Source organism: Brachyistius frenatus, unplaced genomic scaffold (genome assembly GCF_029030835.1).
Source record: "Brachyistius frenatus isolate BFR_SWC_R1_liver_20210118 unplaced genomic scaffold, ASM2903083v1 Contig_555, whole genome shotgun sequence".
Taxonomy (NCBI): domain Eukaryota; kingdom Metazoa; phylum Chordata; class Actinopteri; family Embiotocidae; genus Brachyistius; species Brachyistius frenatus.
Genome location: NW_027211154.1, coordinates 45,001 through 64,743, shown reverse-complemented (window position 1 = coordinate 64,743; position 19,743 = coordinate 45,001). Strand labels below are relative to the sequence as shown.

The following is a 19,743-nucleotide window of genomic DNA, read 5'->3' as shown; positions in this document are numbered from 1 at the left end:
AGGAGGCGGCTGGTGATCCTTTAATGTCTCGGCCCAGACGATGAAACCACTGGAAACATCTGGAACTATCAGGCTCATATGTCTCTGCTTCTTCTGAATATTTGTATATTTTATTTTATATTTCACCCTCATAGTGATCCATGCTACATAGACCATATAAAACACCTACAATTAAAATATTTCTTTTAAATATCTTGCTGCACCATGAGAGCAGACTATCGTACAAACAACAATAAACACCGCAGCAATGTGGTTCCACGTTTTCAGGTGTAAACGAGCACTTGTAGTGTATTTCTGGGTGAAAATGACTACGAGCCAAATACTGCTGAGAACAACCGTCCTCAGATTCACACGTCCTGGTGTCACTGGAGAGGACCAGAGAATCACAGAACCAGAGAACCAGACAGCCAGAGAATCAGAGGACCAGAGAATCAGAGAATCAGAGAACCAGAGAATCAGAGAATCAGAGAATCAGAGAATCAAAGAACCAGAGAACCAGAGAATCACAGAACCAGAGAATCAGACACCCAGAGAACCAGACAGCCAGAGAATCAGAGAACCAGAGAATCAGAGTATCAGAGAACCAGAGAGCCAGAGATTTAGAGAACTAGACAACCAGAGAATCAGAGAATCAGAGAACCAGAGAGCCAAAGATTTAGAGAACTAGACAACCAGAGAACCAGATAACCAGAGAGTCAGAGAACCAGAGAAGCAGAGAACCAGAGAATCACAGAATCAGAGAACCAGAGAATCAGAGAATCAGAGAACCAGAGAATCAGAGAATCAGAGAACCATATATTTAGAGAACTAGACAACCAGAGAATCAGAGAACCAGAGAGTCAGAGATTCAGAGAACCAGAGAATTAGAGAACCAGATAACCAGAGAATCAGAACCAGAGAACCAGAGAATCAGAGGCGAGAAAAAGAGAACAAGAGAATCGGGAGAGAACCAGAGAATCAGAGGAAAGGACCAAAGAACCAGAGAATCAGAGAACCAGAGAACTAGAGAACCAGAAAACCAGAGAACAAGACAACCAGAGAACCAGAGAAGCAGAGGAGAGAACCAAATAATCAGACAACCAGAGAACCAGAGGAGAGAACCAGAGAACTAGAGAATCAGAGAACCAGAGAATCAGAGAACCAGACAACCAGAGGGAACCAGAGAATCAGAGAATCAGAGAACCAGAGGAGAAAACCAGATAACCAGAGAGTCAGAGAACCAGAGAATCAGAGCATAGAACCAGAGAATCAGAGCAAAAAAACAGAACCAGAGAACCAGAGGAGAGAACCAGAGAATCAGACAATCAGACAATCAAACAATCAGAGAACCAGAGGATCAAAAGAGAGAACCGGAGAACCGGAGAATCAAAGAATCAGAGCATAAAACCAGAGAATCAGAGCAAAAAAACAGAACCAGAGAATCAGAATCAGAGGAGAGAACCAGAGAATCAGAGAATCAGATCATAGAACCAGAGAATCAGAGCAAAAAAACAGAATCCGAGAACCAGAGAACTAGACAGCCAGAGAACCAGAGAATCACAGAACCAGAGAATTAGAGAACCAGAGAATCAGAGTATCAGAGAATCAGAGTATCAAAGAACCAGAGAACCAGAGATTTAGAGAACTAGACAACCACAGAATCACAGAATCACAGAATCACAGAACCAGAGAATCAGAGAACCAGAGAACCAGACAGTCAGAGAATCAGAGAACCAGAGAATCAGAGTATCAAAGAACCAGAGAACCAGAGATTTAGAGAACTAGACAACCAGAGAATCACAGAATCAGAGAACCAGAGGAGGGAACCAGATAACCAGAGAATCAGAACCAGAGAACCAGAGAATCAGAGGCGAGAACAAGAGAATCAGGGGAGAGAACCAGAGAATCAGACAATCTGAGAACCAGAGGATCTGAAGAGAGAACCGGAGAACCGGAGAATCAGAGAATCATAGAATCAGAGGAGAGAACCAGAGAATCAGAGAACCAGAGAATCAGCGAATCAGAGAACCAGAGAATTAGAGAACCAGAGAACCAGAGATTTAGAGAACTAGACAACCAGGGAATCAGAGAACCAGAGGATCAGAAGAGAGAACCAGAGAATCAGAGGAGAGAACCAGAGAACCAGAAAATCAGAGAACCAGAAAACTAGAAAACCAGAAAACCAGAGAACTACAGAACTAGATAACCAGAAAACCAGAGAATCAGAGAACCAGATAACCAGAAAACCAGAGAACTGGAGAACTAGAGAACTAGAAAACCAGAGAACAAGAGAACCAGAAAACCAGAGAACCAGAGAACCAGAGAATCAGAGAACCAGATAACCTGAGAATCAGAGAACCATTGAATCAGAGAAGAGAACCAGAGAATCAGAGTTCCAGAAAAACATAGAACCAGAGAACCAGAGGAGAGTACCAGAGAATCACAGGATAGAACCAAAGAACCACAGAATCAGTGAACCAGAGAACCAGAAAACCAGAGAACTAGAGAACCAGAAAACCAGTGAACAAAAGAACCAGAAAACCAGAGAACTAGAGAATCAGAGGAGAGAACCAGAGAACCAGAGAATCAGAGCATAGAACCAGAGAATCAGAGCAAAGAACCAGAGAACCAGAGAATCAGAGGAGAGAACAAGAGAACCAGAGAACCAGAGGAGAGAACCAGGGAACCAGAGAGTCAGAGAACCAGAGAATCAGAGAATCTGATAACCAGAAAACCACAGAACTAGGGAACTAGAGAACCAGAAAACCAGAGAACAAGAGAACCAGACAATGAGAGAACTAGAGAACAAGAGAACCAGAAAATCAGAGAACCAGAGAATCAGAGAACCAGATAACCAGAAAACCAGAAAACTAGAGAACTAGAGAACCAGAAAACCAGAGAACAAGAGAACAAGAGAACAGAAAACCAGAGAACCAGAGAATCAGAGAACCAGATAACCAGAGAATCATAGAACCAGTGAATCAGAGGAGAGAATCAGAGAACCAGAAAACCATAGAACCAGAGAACCAGAGGAGAGAACTAGAGAATCACAGATCGAACCAAAGAACCACAGAATCAGAGAACTAGAGAACCAGAAAACCAGAGAACTAAAGAACCAGAAAAGCAGAGAACTAGAGAATCAGAGGAGAGAACCAGAGAATCAGAGCTTAGAACCAGAGAATCAGAGCAAAGAACCAGAGAACCAGAGAATCACAGAATGAGGAGAAAACAAGAGAACCAGAGAATCAGAGGAAAGAACCAGAGAACCAAAGAACCAGAGAATCAGAGAATCACACGAGAGAACCAAAGAATCAGAGGAGAGAACCAGAGAACCAGAGGAGGGAACCAGATAAGCAGAGTCAGAAAACCAGAGAAGCAGAGAATCAGAGGAGAGAACCAGATAACCAGAGAATCAGACAACCAGACAAACAGTCAACCAGAGAATCAGAGAGTCAGAGAATCAGAGAACCAGAGGATCAGAAGAGAGAACCAGAGAATCAGAGAATTAGAGAACCAGAGAACCAGAAAATTAGATAACCAGAGAGTCAAATAACCAGAGAACCGGTGTGAACCACACAGCTGGTCCAGACCGGGTCTGGACCGGTACTCACCAGAGCTTCAATGGTTCTGAGACGCTGAAGGAGACAGACGGTTCATTAGTGTGTTCACAGCACCTTCTGTCATTTTATTTGAACCTTTGTTTCTATATCAAAGTGAATGAACAGAGGCTGCCTGTCCTGAGCGAGCTGCTGTTCGTGGTGCTGAAACACCTTCAGGTCTGAAATGTTCTGCTTTCTTTGTCTGATCGCAGCATTTTGAAGGACAAAGAACGAGATGAAAAATATTCAATTAATAAATGGATTAAAATATTTTAATGAAATGGTTCTAAAATACTCATTTATTGCACTCTATTGTACATGAAGCTTTCTGTCTCTCATGACGCTGTCTGTCTCTCAAAGCTGTCTGTATCATGAAGCTGTCTGTCTCTCATTAAGCTGTCTGTCTCATGAAGCTGTCTGTCTTTCATGAAGCTTTCTGTCTCTCATGAAGCTGTCTGTCTTGTAAATCTGTCTGTCTCTCAGCAAGCTGTCTGTCTGTCTCATGAATCTGTCTGTCTCATAAAGCTTTCTGTCTCTCATGAATCTCTCTGTCTCATGAATCTCTCTGTCTCATGAATCTGTCTGTCTCATGAAGCTGTCTGTCTCGTGAATCTTTCTGTCTCGAATCTTTCTGTCTCATGAATCTGTCTGTCTCATGAAGCTGTCTGTCTCATGAATCTGTCTGTCTCATGAAGCTGTCTGTCTCTCCGGCTGCAGCCTCCTTCTTTCTTTCACCGAGGAAACAAACTCAGCTCATCTGAGTCACTGAGGACTTTTATACTTTGTCAATGCAGCGATGGAGGGTTTTAAATCACAGAGCAGAATGAAGATTGAGAAGAGCAGCAAACTGGAAGAACTATAAGATGAAGTCACGACTTCACTGCTGCTTCCTGTTCAACCGGTTCAATGGTTCTGAGACGCTGAAGGAGACAGACGGTTCAGGTTACCGAGGCGCTGATGGAGGTTTCCGAGGCGGTGGTTGTGATGGAGGTTTCCGAGGCGGTGATGGAGGTTTCCGAGGCGGTGGTGGAGGTTTCTGAGGTGGTGTCTGTGATGGAGGTTTCCGAGGCGGTGGTTGTGATGGAGGTTTCCGAGGCGGTGATGGAGGTTTCCGAGGCGGTGGTGGAGGTTTCTGAGGTGGTGTCTGTGATGGAGGTTACCGAGGCGGTGATGGAGGTTTCTGAGGCGGTGATGGAGGTTTCTGAGGCAGTGATGGAAGTTTCTGAGGTGGTGATGGAGACGGTGATGGAGGTTTCTGAGGCAGTGATGGAAGTTTCTGAGGTGGTGATGGAGACGGTGATGGAGGTTTCCGAGGCGGTGATGGAGGTTTCTGAGGTGGTGATGGAGGCGGTGATGGAGGTTTCCGAGGCGGTGATGGAGGTGGTGATGGAGGTTTCTGAGGCGGTGAGTGTCATGGAGGTTACCGAGGCGGTGATGGAGGTTTCTGAGGCGGTGATGGAGGCAGTGATGGAGGTTTCTGGGGTGGTGATGGGGGTTTCTGAGGCGGTGATGGAGGTTTCTGAGGCAGTGATGGAGGTTTCCGAGGTGGTGATAGAGGTTTCTGAGGCGGTGATGGAGGTTTCTGAGGCAGTGATGGAGGCGATGGAGGTTACCAAGGCGGTGATGGAGGTTTCTGGGGCAGTGATGGAGGTTTCCGGGGCAATGATGGAGGCGGTGATGGAGGTTACCAAGGTGGTGATGGAGGTTTCTGAGGTGGTGATGGAGGTTTCTTATGCAGTGGCGGAGGTTACTGAAGTGGTGATGGAGGTTACCGAGGTGGTGATGGAGGTTACCGAGGCAGCGATGGAAGTTTCTGGGGCAGTGATGGAGGTTTCTGGGGCAGTGATGGAGGCGGTGATGGAGGTTTCTGAGGCAGTTATGGAGTTTTCCGAGGCGGTGATGGAGGTTTCTGGGGCAGTGATGGAGGTTTCCGAGGCGGTGATGGAGGTGGTGATGGAGGTCTCTTAGGCAGTTATGAAGGTTTCCGATGCGGTGATTGAGGTTACCGAGGCAGTGATGGAAGTTTCCGGGGCAGTGATGGAGGTTTCGGGGGCAGTGATGGAGGTTTCCGAGGTGGTGATGGAGGTGGTGATGGAGGTTTCTGAGGCAGTTATGAAGGTTTCCGAGGCGGTGATTGAGGTTACCGAGGCAGTGATGGAAGTTTCCGGGGCAGTGATGGAGGTGATGGAGGTTTCTGAGGCAGTGATGGAGGTTTCTGAGGCAGTGATGGAGGTTTCTGAGGTGGTGACGGAGGTTTCCGAGGCAGTGGCGAAGGTTTCCGAGGCGGTGATGGAGGTTACCGAGGCAGTGATGGAGGTTTCTGAGGTGGTGATGGAGGTTTCTGAGGCGGTGGCTGTGATGGAGGTTACCGAGGCGGTGATGGAGGTTTCTGAGGCAGTGATGAAGGTTTCTGAGGCGGTGATGGAGGCAGTGATGGAAGTTTCTGAGGCGGTGATGGAGGCAGTGATGGAGGTTTCTGAGGCGGTGATGGAGGTTACCGAGGCAGTGATGGAGGTTTCTGAGGTGGTGATGGAGGTTTCTGAGGCAGTGATGGAGGCGGTGATGGAGGTTTCTGAGGCGGTGATGGAGGCGGTGATGAAGGTTTCCGAGGCGGTGATGGAGGTGGTGATGGAGGTTTCTGAGGTGGTGATGGAGGTTTCCGAGGCAGTGGCGAAGGTTTCCGAGGCGGTGATGGAGGTTACCGAGGCGGTAAAAAAAGTCGTATTTTACGAACAGCTGCAACTGAAGCAGTTTTCTTCTTCGTCGCAGGTTCGATCTCTCCGACAGAGACAAGTTCTTTGACAGCAAGACCAGGAGCTCCATCGTGAGTATTATACCAGCAGGACCTCCTACACACACACCAGACACACACACACACACACACACACACACACACACACACACACACACACACACACACACACACACACACACACACACACACACACACACACAAACACACTTAGCAGTCTGTCTGCTTGTTAGTGAATGTTAGCTCCTCCTCTCCCTCCTCACCCTCTTCCTCCTCCACCTCCTCGTGTCTGCAGGTGTACGAGGTTCTGAAGAGGACCAGGTGCACCAGAGCTAAATACTCTATGGGTGAGACTAACTTCTGAACCAGCAACCAATCAGGTGCCTGCAGTGTTGTGAGAAACAATAGAACTGCTGGACATGAACGTGTGTTTTCCTGCAGGAATCACCAGCCTGCTGGCCAACGGCGTCTACACATCCGCCTACCCGCTGCACGACGTGAGCACCACACTCATACCTGTCATAAAACCACCCGCACTACCTCATTGAAGTAATCCTGTGTGTGTGTGTGTGTGTGTGTGTGTGTGTGTGTGTGTGTGTGTGTGTGTGTGTGTGTGTGTGTGTGTGTGTGTGTGTGTGTGTGTGTGTGTGTGTGTGCGTGCGTGCGTGCGTGCGTGCGTGTGTGTGTGTGTGTGTGTGTGTTGTTCCAGGGAGACATTGAGGGTGTGAATGCGGAGTCGAACGACAGGAAGGTGAGTAGAGATGACCGACGTAACACCAACACTTTGTTTTTGAGTACCTGAACCAGAACCAGAACCAGAACCAGAAACAGAACCAGAACCAGAACCAGAACCAGCCCAATAAACCATCTCTATTTTACCTGCAGTGAACAGCGCTCACTTAGCAAAATGGGCTGGAACCAGAACGGGGCCCTCTGATTGGTGCCTTCCAGCCAGTTGGATGATGTCATTATTTTGCCAGGGGTTCTAATAATAAAGAGGCCTGTCAGATATTAATAAAAAAGAAAAAGACATTTAACTTTGAAAGAAATGATATCCAAACAGAATCATTTAAATCAAAAGTGCATCCACAAGTTAATACAAAAATAACAAGTCCAATTCAAGGTTCAGTCAATAAGGAAATATTATATATACTTATATATTTAATCTGTAACTACTTTTTGCGACGGACACAAACACTTCATAACATGAAACACAAAAATCCCAATAAACAGCAGGGTGCTTCAGGAGGTGTCTGACACTCATCCTGGCAGTAATCATCCTCACCAAGCCTTCCGCTAACATGCTAACATGCTAACATTGACTCTATCAGAATAAGATTCAGTCTGAAGTCTCCTCCTCCACACCACAGACACACCACAGACGCACCACAGACGCACCCACAGACTCACCCACAGACACACACCACAGACGCACCACAGACGCACACCACAGACACACCACAGACGCACCACAGACACACCACAGACGCACCACAGACACACCACAGACACACCACAGACACACCACAGACGCACCACAGACACACCACAGACACACACCACAGACACACCACAGACACACCACAGACGCACACCACAGACACACACCACAGACGCACCACACACACCACAGACGCACCACAGACACACCACAGACACACCCACAGACACACCACAGACACACCACAGACACACCACAGACGCACCACAGACACACCACAGACGCACCACAGACACACCACAGACACACCACAGACGCACCACAGACACACCACAGACACACACCACAGACGCACCACAGACACACCACAGACACACCACAGACACACACCACAGACACACCACAGACACACCACAGACACACAACAGACATACAACAGACACACCACAGACACACACACAGACACACCACAGACACACACACCGCACCACAGACACACCACAGACACACACCACACACACCACAGACACACCACAGACACACACAGACACACCACACACACCACAGACACACACCACAGACACACCACAGACACACCACAGACACACCACAGACACACACCAGACACACCACACACACACCACAGACGCACACCACACACACCACAGACACACACAGACACACCACAGACACACACCACAGACACACACCACACACACACACCACACCACAGACACACCACAGACACACCACAGACACACACACAGACACACACCACCACACACACACACCACAGACACACACACCACAGACACACACCACAGACACACCACAGACACACACACAGACACACCACAGACACACACACAGACACACCACACACACACACCACAGACACACACCACAGACACACACCAGACACACCACAGACACACACCACAGACACACCACAGACACACCACAGACACACCACAGACACACACAGACACCACACACACCACAGACACACACCACAGACACACCACAGACAACCACACACACCACAGACACACACCACAGACACACCACAGACACACCACAGACACACCACAGACACACACCACAGACACACACCACAGACACACACCACAGACACACACCACAGACACACACCACAGACACACACCACAAACACACACACCACAGACACACACCACAGACACACACACAGACACACACCACAACAACACACCACAGCAACACAACACAACAACACACCACAGACACACACCACAGACACATACCACAGACACACCACAGCAACACACCACAGATACACACCAGACACACCAGACACACACCACAGCAACACAACAACACACCACAGACACACAGCACAGACACACATCACAGGAACACACCACAGACACACACCACAGACACATACCACAGACACACCACAGACACACACCACAGGCAACACACCACACCACACACACACACACAGACACACACCACAGACACACCACAGACACACACCACAGACACATACCACAGACACACACCACAGGCAACACACCACAAACACACACCACAGACACACACCACAGACACACACCAGACACACCACAGACACACACCACAGACACACCACAGACACACACCACAGACACACCACAGACACACACCACAGACACATACCACAGACACACCACAGCAACACACCACAGATACACACCAGACACACCACAGACACACACCACAGGAACACACACCGCAGGAACACACCACAGACACACACCACAGACACACACCTCAGCAACACACCACAGACATACACCACAGACAACACACCACAAACACACACCACAGACACACACCACAGCAACACACCACAGACACACACCACAGCAACACAACACAACAACACACCACAGACACACACCACAAACACATACCACAGACACACCACAGCAACACACCACAGACACACACCAGACACACACCAGACACACCACAGACAACACACCACAAACACACCACAGACACACACCACAACAACACACCACAGGCAACACACCATAGACACACCACAGCAACACACCACAGACACATCATAGACACACCACAGACACACACACCACAGACACATCATAGACACACCACAGACACACATACCACGGACACACACCACAGTTATGTCATGTTGTGTCCTCTCTATGAAGAGAAACCTTCATGTGTCTCTCTGTAGCTTGTTGTTGTCCCTGTGAAGGTGTGTGTAACTGTGCGTAACTGTGTGTGACTGTGTGTGACTGTGTGCGATGTTGCCAAGTGGACGCAGGATCACAGAACCACACTGATGGTGATTATAAAGGATCATACATCAGAGATTTGCATATAAATATGGCCGACCACATGGTGCTGAGATACACACACACACACACACACACACACACACACACACACACACACACACACACACACACACACACACACACACACACACACACACACACACACACACACACACACTGCTGTAACACTCTCATCCATCCTACATTAGATTACAGCTGTTGGGACACATCCAGGATTAATACTGTTATTAATGATGGTAATAAAAGTAAATAATATGTCTCTAGTAATAATAATAACAATAATAATAATGTCTCTCTGATAATAATACTAATAACACAAATAATGTGTCTCTGATAATACTACTACTATTAATAATAATAATGTGTCTCTGATAATAATAATAATAATAATAATAATAATAATAATAATAACGTGTCTCCTCCAAGCTGCTGTATGAGGAGTGGGCCAGCTACAGCGTCTTCTACAAGTACCAGCCCATTGGACTCATCCGGTCAGAACCACATCACAACCACACACACACACACACACACACACATAAACACACAATTAAACTACACACACTTACCAGCAGGAACTGTCCTCAGCAGCCATCAGGCAGTACAGACATATGAAGACTGTCCTCAGCAGCTTGATGCTCTGAACACCAGTCATGGTCCACACAGAGAGATCAGGGAGGACATCTAGAGACATTTGGGAGGGACATCCAGAGAGATCAGGGAGAACATCTGGAGACATTAGGGAGGGACATCCAGGAACAGCAGGAGACATCAGGGAGGACATCCAGCGACAGCAGTGAGAACATCCAGAGACATCAGGGAGGAACATTCACAAAAGGTATCACAGTGACTTGTGGATGCGGTAACCATGGTACTGAACACCTCTCCGACTCCGCCCACAGAAAGTATTTTGGGGAGAAGGTCGGCCTGTACTTCGCCTGGTTAGGAGTCTACACACAGATGTTGATCCCTGCTGCTATCATCGGAGTCATCGTGTTCCTGTACGGGTGTGTTACTGTGGACGACAACATACCCAGGTACACACACACAGACACACAACATACTACACAACATACCCAGGTACACACACACAGACACACAACATACTACACAACATACCCAGGTACACACACACAGACACACAACATACTACACAACATACCCAGGTACACACACACAGACACACAACATACTACACAACATACCCAGGTACACACACACAGACACACAACATACTACACAACATACCCAGCACAACAACAACACAAGAGGTGTGAGACATCAGTTTCAGTCTTTGCTGAACTCGTCTGACTGCTGATAAGACGGAGACGTGGTGCTTCCACCACACCCTCAACATGTCTCCACCGATTCACAGCTGTAAGTTTAATGCAACACAGAGTCCTTACAGACTTGAATTGGACATATAACCTACGGTAATAGAAAAGAGAGTTTGTCCTCCCAATTTCTCCTGCGGTCCAACTTTGCAGCAATGATCAGTGTTAAAATCAGTAACGAAACACAGTTTAAGGTAAAACTATCAACACGATGTTAAAATCATTGGTTATTTATAGCTCATGTATTTAATTTGCCTGCCTGCTGTTTTATCTAAAGACACCTCCCAGATTCATTTTCATCATCCATGTTGAGTCCACAGAGCCTAATTTCATATAACTGAATGAACTCTCTGTCCTCTCCGTCCTCTCACTCCTCTCCGTCCTCTCCATCCTCTCTGTCCTCTCCGTCCTCTCCGTCCGCTGTCCTCTCCGTCCTCTCTGTCCTCTCTGTCCTCTTCATCCTCTCTGTCCTCTCTGTCCTTTTGTCCTCTCTGTCCTCTCCCGTCTCGTTAGCATGGAGATCTGTGACCCCAGGAACAACATCACCATGTGTCCACTGTGCGACCGCGCCTGCAGCTACTGGAAGCTGGTGACGGCATGCGGCACAGCCCGAGCCAGCCACCTCTTCGACAACCCGGCCACCGTCTTCTTCTCCATCTTCATGGCCCTCTGGGGTGAGGACACACAAACACACACACACACACACACACACACATACTGACGGATACAGGCTGTAAGCATTGCTGGACCAGCCAAGGTCGCCCCAGGGAAACATCTACAGTGGTGTGAAACATTGTTTGCCCCCTTCCTGATTTCTTATTTTTTTGCATGTCTGTCACACTTAAATGTTTCAGATCATCAAACAAATTTAAATATTAGTCAAAGATAACACAAGTAAACACAAAATGCAGTTTTTAAATGAAGGTTTTTATTATTAAGGGAGAAAAACAATCCAAACCCACATGGCCCTGTGTGAAAAAGTGTTTGCCCCCTCCTGTTAAAACATAACTTAACTGTAGTTTATCACACCTGAGTTCAATTTCTCGAGCCACACCCAGGCCTGATTACTGACACACCTGTTCTCAATCCAGAAATCACTTCAATAGGACCTGCCTGACAAAGTGAAGTAGACCAAAAGATCCTCAGAAGATAGACATCATGCCGAGAGCCAAAGAAATTCAGGAACAAATGAGAACGAAAGTAATTGAGATCTATCAGTCTGGAAAAGGTTCTAAAGCCACTTCTAAAGCTTTGGGACTCCAGAGAACCACAGTGAGAGCCATTATCCACAAATGGAGAAAACATGGAACAGTGGTGAACCTTCCCAGGAGTGGCCGGCGGACCAAAATTACCCCAAGAGAGCAGCAACGACTCATCCGAGAGGTCACAAAAGACCCCACAACAACATCCAAAGAACTGCAGGCCTCACTTGCCTCAGTTCAGGTCAGTGTTCATGACTCCACCAGAAGAAAGAGACTCGGCAGAAATGGCTGCATGGCAGAGCTCCAAGACCAAAACCACCGCTGAGCAAAAACAACATTAAGGCTCGTCTCATTTTTGCCAGAAAACATCTTGATGATCCCCGAGACTTTTGGGAAAATACTCTGTGGACTGACGAGACCAAAGTTGAACTTTTTGGAAGGTGTGTGTCCCATTACATCTGGCGTAAAAGTAACACCACATTTCAGAACCTCATACCAACAGTAAAATATGGTGGTGGTAGTGTGATGGTCTGGGGCTGTTTTACTGCTTCAGGACCTGGAAGACTTGTTGTGATAAATGGAATCATGAATTCTACCGTCTACCAAAACATCCTGAAGGAGAACGTCCGGCCGTCTGTTCGTGACCTCAAGCTGAAGCCAACTTGAGTTCTGCAGCAGGACGATGATCCAAAACACACCAGCAAGTCCACCTCTGAATGGATGAAGAAAAACAAAATGAAGACTTTGGAGTGGCCTCGTCAAAGTCCTGACCTGAATCCTATTGAGATGCTGTGGCATGATCTTAAAAAGGAGGTTGGTGCTGGAAAACCCTCCAATGTGGCTGAATTACAACAACAACTCTGTAAAGATGAGTCGGCCAACATTCCTCCACAGCTGGAAAAGACTCATTGGAAGTTATCGCAAACACTTGATTGCAGTTGCTGCTGCTAAGGGTGGTCCAACCAGTTATTAGGGTTAGGGGGAAACACTTTTTCACACAGGGCCATGTGGGTGTTTACTTGTGTTATCTTTGACTAATATTTAAATTTGTTTGATGATCTGAAACATTTAAGTGTGACAAACATGCAAAAAAATAAGAAATCAGAAAGAGGGCAAACACTTTTTCACACCACTGTAAAAACTAAAATACACATCCACATGTCTCCACGGCCGACCGAGCGGCCATCTGCCCGCAGCAGCAGGTTGTGTTGGATGACGTCGTGTCCGACAGTCACGGATCCACAGCCATCTGGAGCGGTGTGTGTGTGTGTTCATTACTTCCTGACTGTAAACGTAAACACACACACACCTCACAGAGCCACAAATCCTCAGTCAGATTGATGCATTGTTTCCGTGACAACATCAATATCAAACTGTTTGTGTTTGTCCTGAAACAGACTCCACATTCACTGGTTTCAGAAGGTGGAAGTCAACAACTTCCTACTTCCTGTTAATCTGAAATGATCCCATTAGTGTGGAGGAGTTCACAGGATTGACAGCAGACGTAGATGACGGACAGCAGACGTAGATGACAGCAGACGTAGATGATGGACAGCGGACGTAGATGATGGACAGCAGACGTAGATGACAGCAGACGTAGATGATGGACAGCGGACGTAGATGATGGACAGCAGATGTAGATGATTGACAGCGGACATAGATGATTGACAGCGGACGTAGATGATTGACAGCGGACGTAGATGATGGACAGCGGACGTAGATGACGGACAGCGGACGTAGATGACGGACAGCAGACGTAGATGATGGACAGCAGACATAGATGATTGACAGCAGACATAGATGATTGACAGCGGACGTAGATGATGGACAGCGGACGTAGATGACAGACAGCAGACGTAGATGATTAACAGCAGACGTAGATGACGGACAGCTGACGTAGATTACTGACAGCAGACGTAGATGACGGACAGCAGATGTAGATGATTGACAGCAGACGTAGATGATTGACAGCAGATGTAGATGATTGACAGCAGACGTAGATAACGGACAGCAGACATAGATGACGGACAGCAGACATAGATGACGGACAGCAGACATAGATAACAGCAGACGTAGATGACGGACAGCAGACGTAGATGATGGACAGCAGATGTAGATGACAGCAGACGTAGATGATGGACAGCAGACGTAGATGCTGGACAGCTGACGTAGATTACTGACAGCAGACGTAGATAACAGCAGACGTACATGACAGACAGCAGATGTAGAGGTCTGACAGCAGACGTAGATGATTGACAGCGGACGTAGATGACGAACAGCAGACGTAGATGACAGCAGACGTAGATGACGGACAGCAGACGTAGATGACGGACAGCAGACGTAGATGACGGACAGCGGACATAGATGATGGACAGCAGACGTAGATAACAGCAGACGTACATGACAGACAGCAGACGTAGAGGTCTAACAGCAGACGTAGATGATTGACAGTGGACGTAGATGATGGACAGCAGACGTAGATGACAGCAGACGTAGACAGCAGACGTAGATGACGGACAGCTGATGTAGATTACTGACAGCAGACGTAGATGATGGACAACTGACGTAGATGATTGACAGCAGACGTAGATAACGGACAGCAGACATAGATGATTGACAGCAGACATTGATGATTGACAGCAGACATAGATAACAGCAGACGTAGATGACGGACAGCAGACGTAGATGATGGACAGCAGATGTAGATGACAGCAGTCGTAGATGATGGACAGCAGACGTAGATGATGGACAGCTGACGTAGATGATTGACAGCAGACGTAGATAACGGACAGCAGACATAGATGACGGACAGCAGACATTGATGATTGACAGCAGACATAGCTAACAGCAGACGTAGATGACAGACAGCAGACGTAGATGATGGACAGCAGACGTAGATGACAGCAGACGTAGATGATGGACAGCAGACGTAGATGACGGACACCAGACGTAGATGATGGACAGCTGACGTAGATTACTGACAGCAGACGTAGATGACGGACAGCAGACATAGATGACTGACAGCAGACGTAGATGACTGACACAAGACGTAGATGATGGACAGCAGACGTAGATGATTGACAGCAGATGTAGATGATGGACAGCAGATGTAGATGATTGACAGCAGATGTAGATGATTGACAGAAGACGTAGATGATTGACAGCAGACGTAGATAACGGACAGCAGACATAGATGATTGACAGCAGACATTGATGATTGACAGCAGACATAGATAACAGCAGACGTAGATGACGGACAGCAGACGTAGATGATGGACAGCAGATGTAGATGACAGCAGTCGTAGATGATGGACAGCAGACGTAGATGATGGACAGCTGACGTAGATGATTGACAGCAGACGTAGATAACGGACAGCAGACATAGATGACGGACAGCAGACATTGATGATTGACAGCAGACATAGCTAACAGCAGACGTAGATGACAGACAGCAGACGTAGATGATGGACAGCAGACGTAGATGACAGCAGACGTAGATGATGGACAGCAGACGTAGATGACGGACACCAGACGTAGATGATGGACAGCTGACGTAGATTACTGACAGCAGACGTAGATGACGGACAGCAGACATAGATGACTGACAGCAGACGTAGATGACTGACACAAGACGTAGATGATGGACAGCAGACGTAGATGATTGACAGCAGATGTAGATGATGGACAGCAGATGTAGATGATTGACAGCAGATGTAGATGATTGACAGAAGACGTAGATGATTGACAGCAGACGTATATGATGGACAGCAGACGTAGATGATTGACAGCTGACGTAGATGACGCTCTGAACTCTGGGTTCTTCTCTGTGCAGCGGTTCTCTTCATGGAACACTGGAAGAGGCGACAGATGAGACTGAACTACGTTTGGGACCTGACGGGCTTCGGAGAGGAGGAGGAGGTGAGACACTGAAACCTCCCTGTGGGAGAAGTCCTTCGAGGGTTTCATGCTTTCTCACTGAGACGTCTGAGAGACATCCAACAGCCTCTGCAAGGCATTCTGTCACAAAAGGTGGATTTAGTGAAGGTATATTTGGAAGACGTGTTGTTGTGAGGACCATGTTCATGCTGACTGTAGATCCTGCAGACGTAACATCCTGCAGTATGAACCCAGTTTCCTCCATCCATGTCAGTGTCCTCCATCCATGTCAATGTCCTCCATCCATGTCAGTGTCCTCCATCCATGTCAGTGTCCTCCATCCATGTCAGTGTCCTCCACCCATGTCAGTGGGCTGATGCTGTCTGGCCTTTTTCCCCATTAATCCGTCTGATTGGTCAACGGGACTCTGACAATAATCAAAGCAGACATGAGGTTTCGTGATGGATTAACTGGTAAACTGCAAGTCTCTGAAGATCCTCTCCATCACAGACGCATGAACACACACAGACACACACTGCTGGAGGGTGGAAAACTGCAGGAAAGGCTGACATGGTGTTTGTGGTAGAAAGATGGCGAGTGGGAGGAGACGAATCAGCATGAAGCACTCCTGCTTGTAGCACAGCTTTTAGAAAAGGACATAAAAACCTGGTGGATGTTAATAAAAAAAAAAACAACATCCAATCAGAATCATTTTCCAGGTGTGATATTTCCCTGAAGGTTTAACCATATTTTAATGAAAATATTGTTGGACATTTGGTTTTGAAAGTTGTACGACTCTGTAGTCTTCAACCTTCAACTGTCATCTCAAACACATTATTAACACCTAGTTTTCTATCTATGAGACATATTTAAATCCCGCCCACCGATAGCTGTAACCTGACTGCACCACAGGCCTGACAATCAAACAGACACGCCCCCAAAACAGGTCTTCTTGAATCTTCTTTTCTAATGAATGAGGGATTATTTTCAGATGGACCTCCAGAAAACTAAGAAGAAGGAGTGACTTTAGCTAACAACACCGAGATAACTGATGGACACATTTTATTCACTTTGGATTTGATGAGAGAAGTTGAATGGGAGTCTATGGAGCTGGAGGCTTTTTGGAGCCGACCTCTAGTGGCACTCGCTGTTATTGCAGTTGAAGACACTTCTGGATCAGAACCATTTTACAGACCTGAAGCTACGAACTCTTTTAGAAACAGTTTTAATTCATTTGAATTTGATATCCAGTCTTTGGTTTTATACATGAAGCCATCCTGTACAATCCAACAACAACAGGTGACGTACCTCCTCCATCCTGTACGATCCAACAACATACAGGTAGTTCCCCGGCCTCCTGACGAGCCTGTGGACAGATACACACACAGTACACAGTGAGGTTCATGTTTATTTATTATATTTAAATACAACACTGCCTCCAGTTGCAAGACAAAAGGAAAATGAATCTGTCCGTCCTCATGGAGGCGGAGCTTCACTTCATTTCCTCCTTGCAGTGTATCACTGAGGACATGATGAAGATGAGAATCAGACGTGAACATGTGAAACCCCTCCAGACTCAGCAGGGAGTCCGTCTCCAGGTTTCCCTCCAGACTCTGTAATCATCGCTCCATGCTGAGTGACCAATGACTGTTAGCAGCATGAAAAGAACATTTTTCACTGCACTTAACTTTAAAGTACCTTCACAAAGTAATAAGGCGACATGGAGGTCAGAGTATGAATATGAATGCAGCGGTGAGTCAGCGGGTTCCCACACACCTCAGAGCCTCAGACAGGCTGGATGTTCTGCTGTTTGTTCTCATTGTGTGGGCGCGCGCGCGTGTGTGTGTGTGTGTGTGTGTGTGTGTGTGTGTGTGTGTGTGTGTGTGTGTGTGTGTGTGTGTGTGTGTGTGTGTGTGTGTGTGTGTGTGTGTGTGTGTGTGAATTGGAAACGTTTTAACGCTGACACCTTGTCCTTGTGTTTGTATATTTCACAGGAGGAACATAAGGTTTGGACCCGACTTTATTTCTCTGTTTCTCGTATTAAGCTCCGCCCCCTGGGTCTGCAGGACTTCCTGGTTCAGACCGGCTCTGCTCACACTAACCTTTTCTCCCTCAAGGTGTCAGACGCTCTGCTGCAGGTCTTTCCCTTAACATCTGTCTCTGTGCTGCGCAACGTTTCATCTCTCAGGTTCATCCTGACACTGCAGCTGCTCAACACAACTCTCCTGCAGGTTTTATGTGCTGAACCTTTAACGCTCAGCTTGTTTCTCCTGGTTCTTCTGGACTTTTCCTCTCAAACAAACGCAGCAGGCAAAGTGACGCAAAGTGACGTGTACGATAATGCTGAGGTCCGATATAAAGCTGGCTTATTGTCACATTAACTGCATGAACCTGTGAGAGAGGTCACAGGGTCTCCATCCACCCGTCACAGAGCAGAGTGGTGCAACATACGGTTCAGCAGCTTGTAATATTCACATAGAATATACTGATGAGATGTGTTCATAACAGTTACAGTAATGACATGACTACAACTATTCCTATTGGCTGAGGAGCTATGCTTAACTATGATTGGTCCAGAGCTACAAGGTTAGGTTGTATATGCAGACACAGCCTGCTGTATGGCACCGGTACAGTTCACAGATAGTTACATTGTCGTCCAGCGTCAATTCATGTACATATTGTACAATACAAGAAACAGCTTCTTAAAGAAGGAGCCAACCGGACCGGACCAGTCGGCCTGCTGGTTCTGCCGGCTCAGAGAGAAACTTCAGCCTTATTTTGGAGTTCTTACCTGGTCAGAGGTCTGTTAAAGAATAGTTCAGGCTCCGTGCACCGAGCACCACGGACGGCTCCATATAATTCAAACAGCTGGTTCTGATTAAAGCAAAGTGATGTCGGACCCACCGTCAGGTTCTGGAGCACCGACCCGGTTCCAGCCGTCCACTCAGCTCCCTCTCACGGACACGCTGGCAGCACATCGCTATGTCAAACACATAAAGTTCTCAACAACCTGCCAGTATGAGTCTTCAAATTCCACACGGCCCAACCAGAACCAGAACGCATCAGTCAGACGGGCCGACCCACCAACACGAGGCTGTAAAACCACTGTTTCTCAGTGAAAAGCAGTTTGACCGAGTTCCTCTCAGCTCATGGAGCCGTTTTACAGCCTTTCAGCTCTTTGTGTTGGTTTCATACACAGATTCTCTGTT

The 19,743-nt window shown here is 47.2% G+C and overlaps 1 protein-coding gene across 1 annotated transcript in view; it reads left to right on the top strand.

Annotated features, from left to right (window-relative positions):
* Positions 1–4,535: 4,535 nt before the first annotated feature.
* ano1a (anoctamin 1, calcium activated chloride channel a) overlaps positions 4,536–19,743 on the top strand; it is a 30,765-nt gene continuing 15,557 nt past the window's right edge. The window contains exons 1-14 of the mRNA XM_069688283.1: positions 4,536–4,589; positions 4,638–4,958; positions 4,998–5,408; positions 5,484–5,537; positions 5,769–6,101; positions 6,189–6,316; positions 6,348–6,402; positions 6,626–6,677; positions 6,772–6,827; positions 7,040–7,081; positions 10,552–10,616; positions 11,025–11,159; positions 11,970–12,130; positions 16,491–16,576. Of these exons, the coding sequence (XP_069544384.1) occupies positions 4,536–4,589; positions 4,638–4,958; positions 4,998–5,408; positions 5,484–5,537; positions 5,769–6,101; positions 6,189–6,316; positions 6,348–6,402; positions 6,626–6,677; positions 6,772–6,827; positions 7,040–7,081; positions 10,552–10,616; positions 11,025–11,159; positions 11,970–12,130; positions 16,491–16,576 (1,953 nt within the window). The remainder of the gene's footprint in view (positions 4,590–4,637; positions 4,959–4,997; positions 5,409–5,483; positions 5,538–5,768; positions 6,102–6,188; positions 6,317–6,347; positions 6,403–6,625; positions 6,678–6,771; positions 6,828–7,039; positions 7,082–10,551; positions 10,617–11,024; positions 11,160–11,969; positions 12,131–16,490; positions 16,577–19,743) is intronic.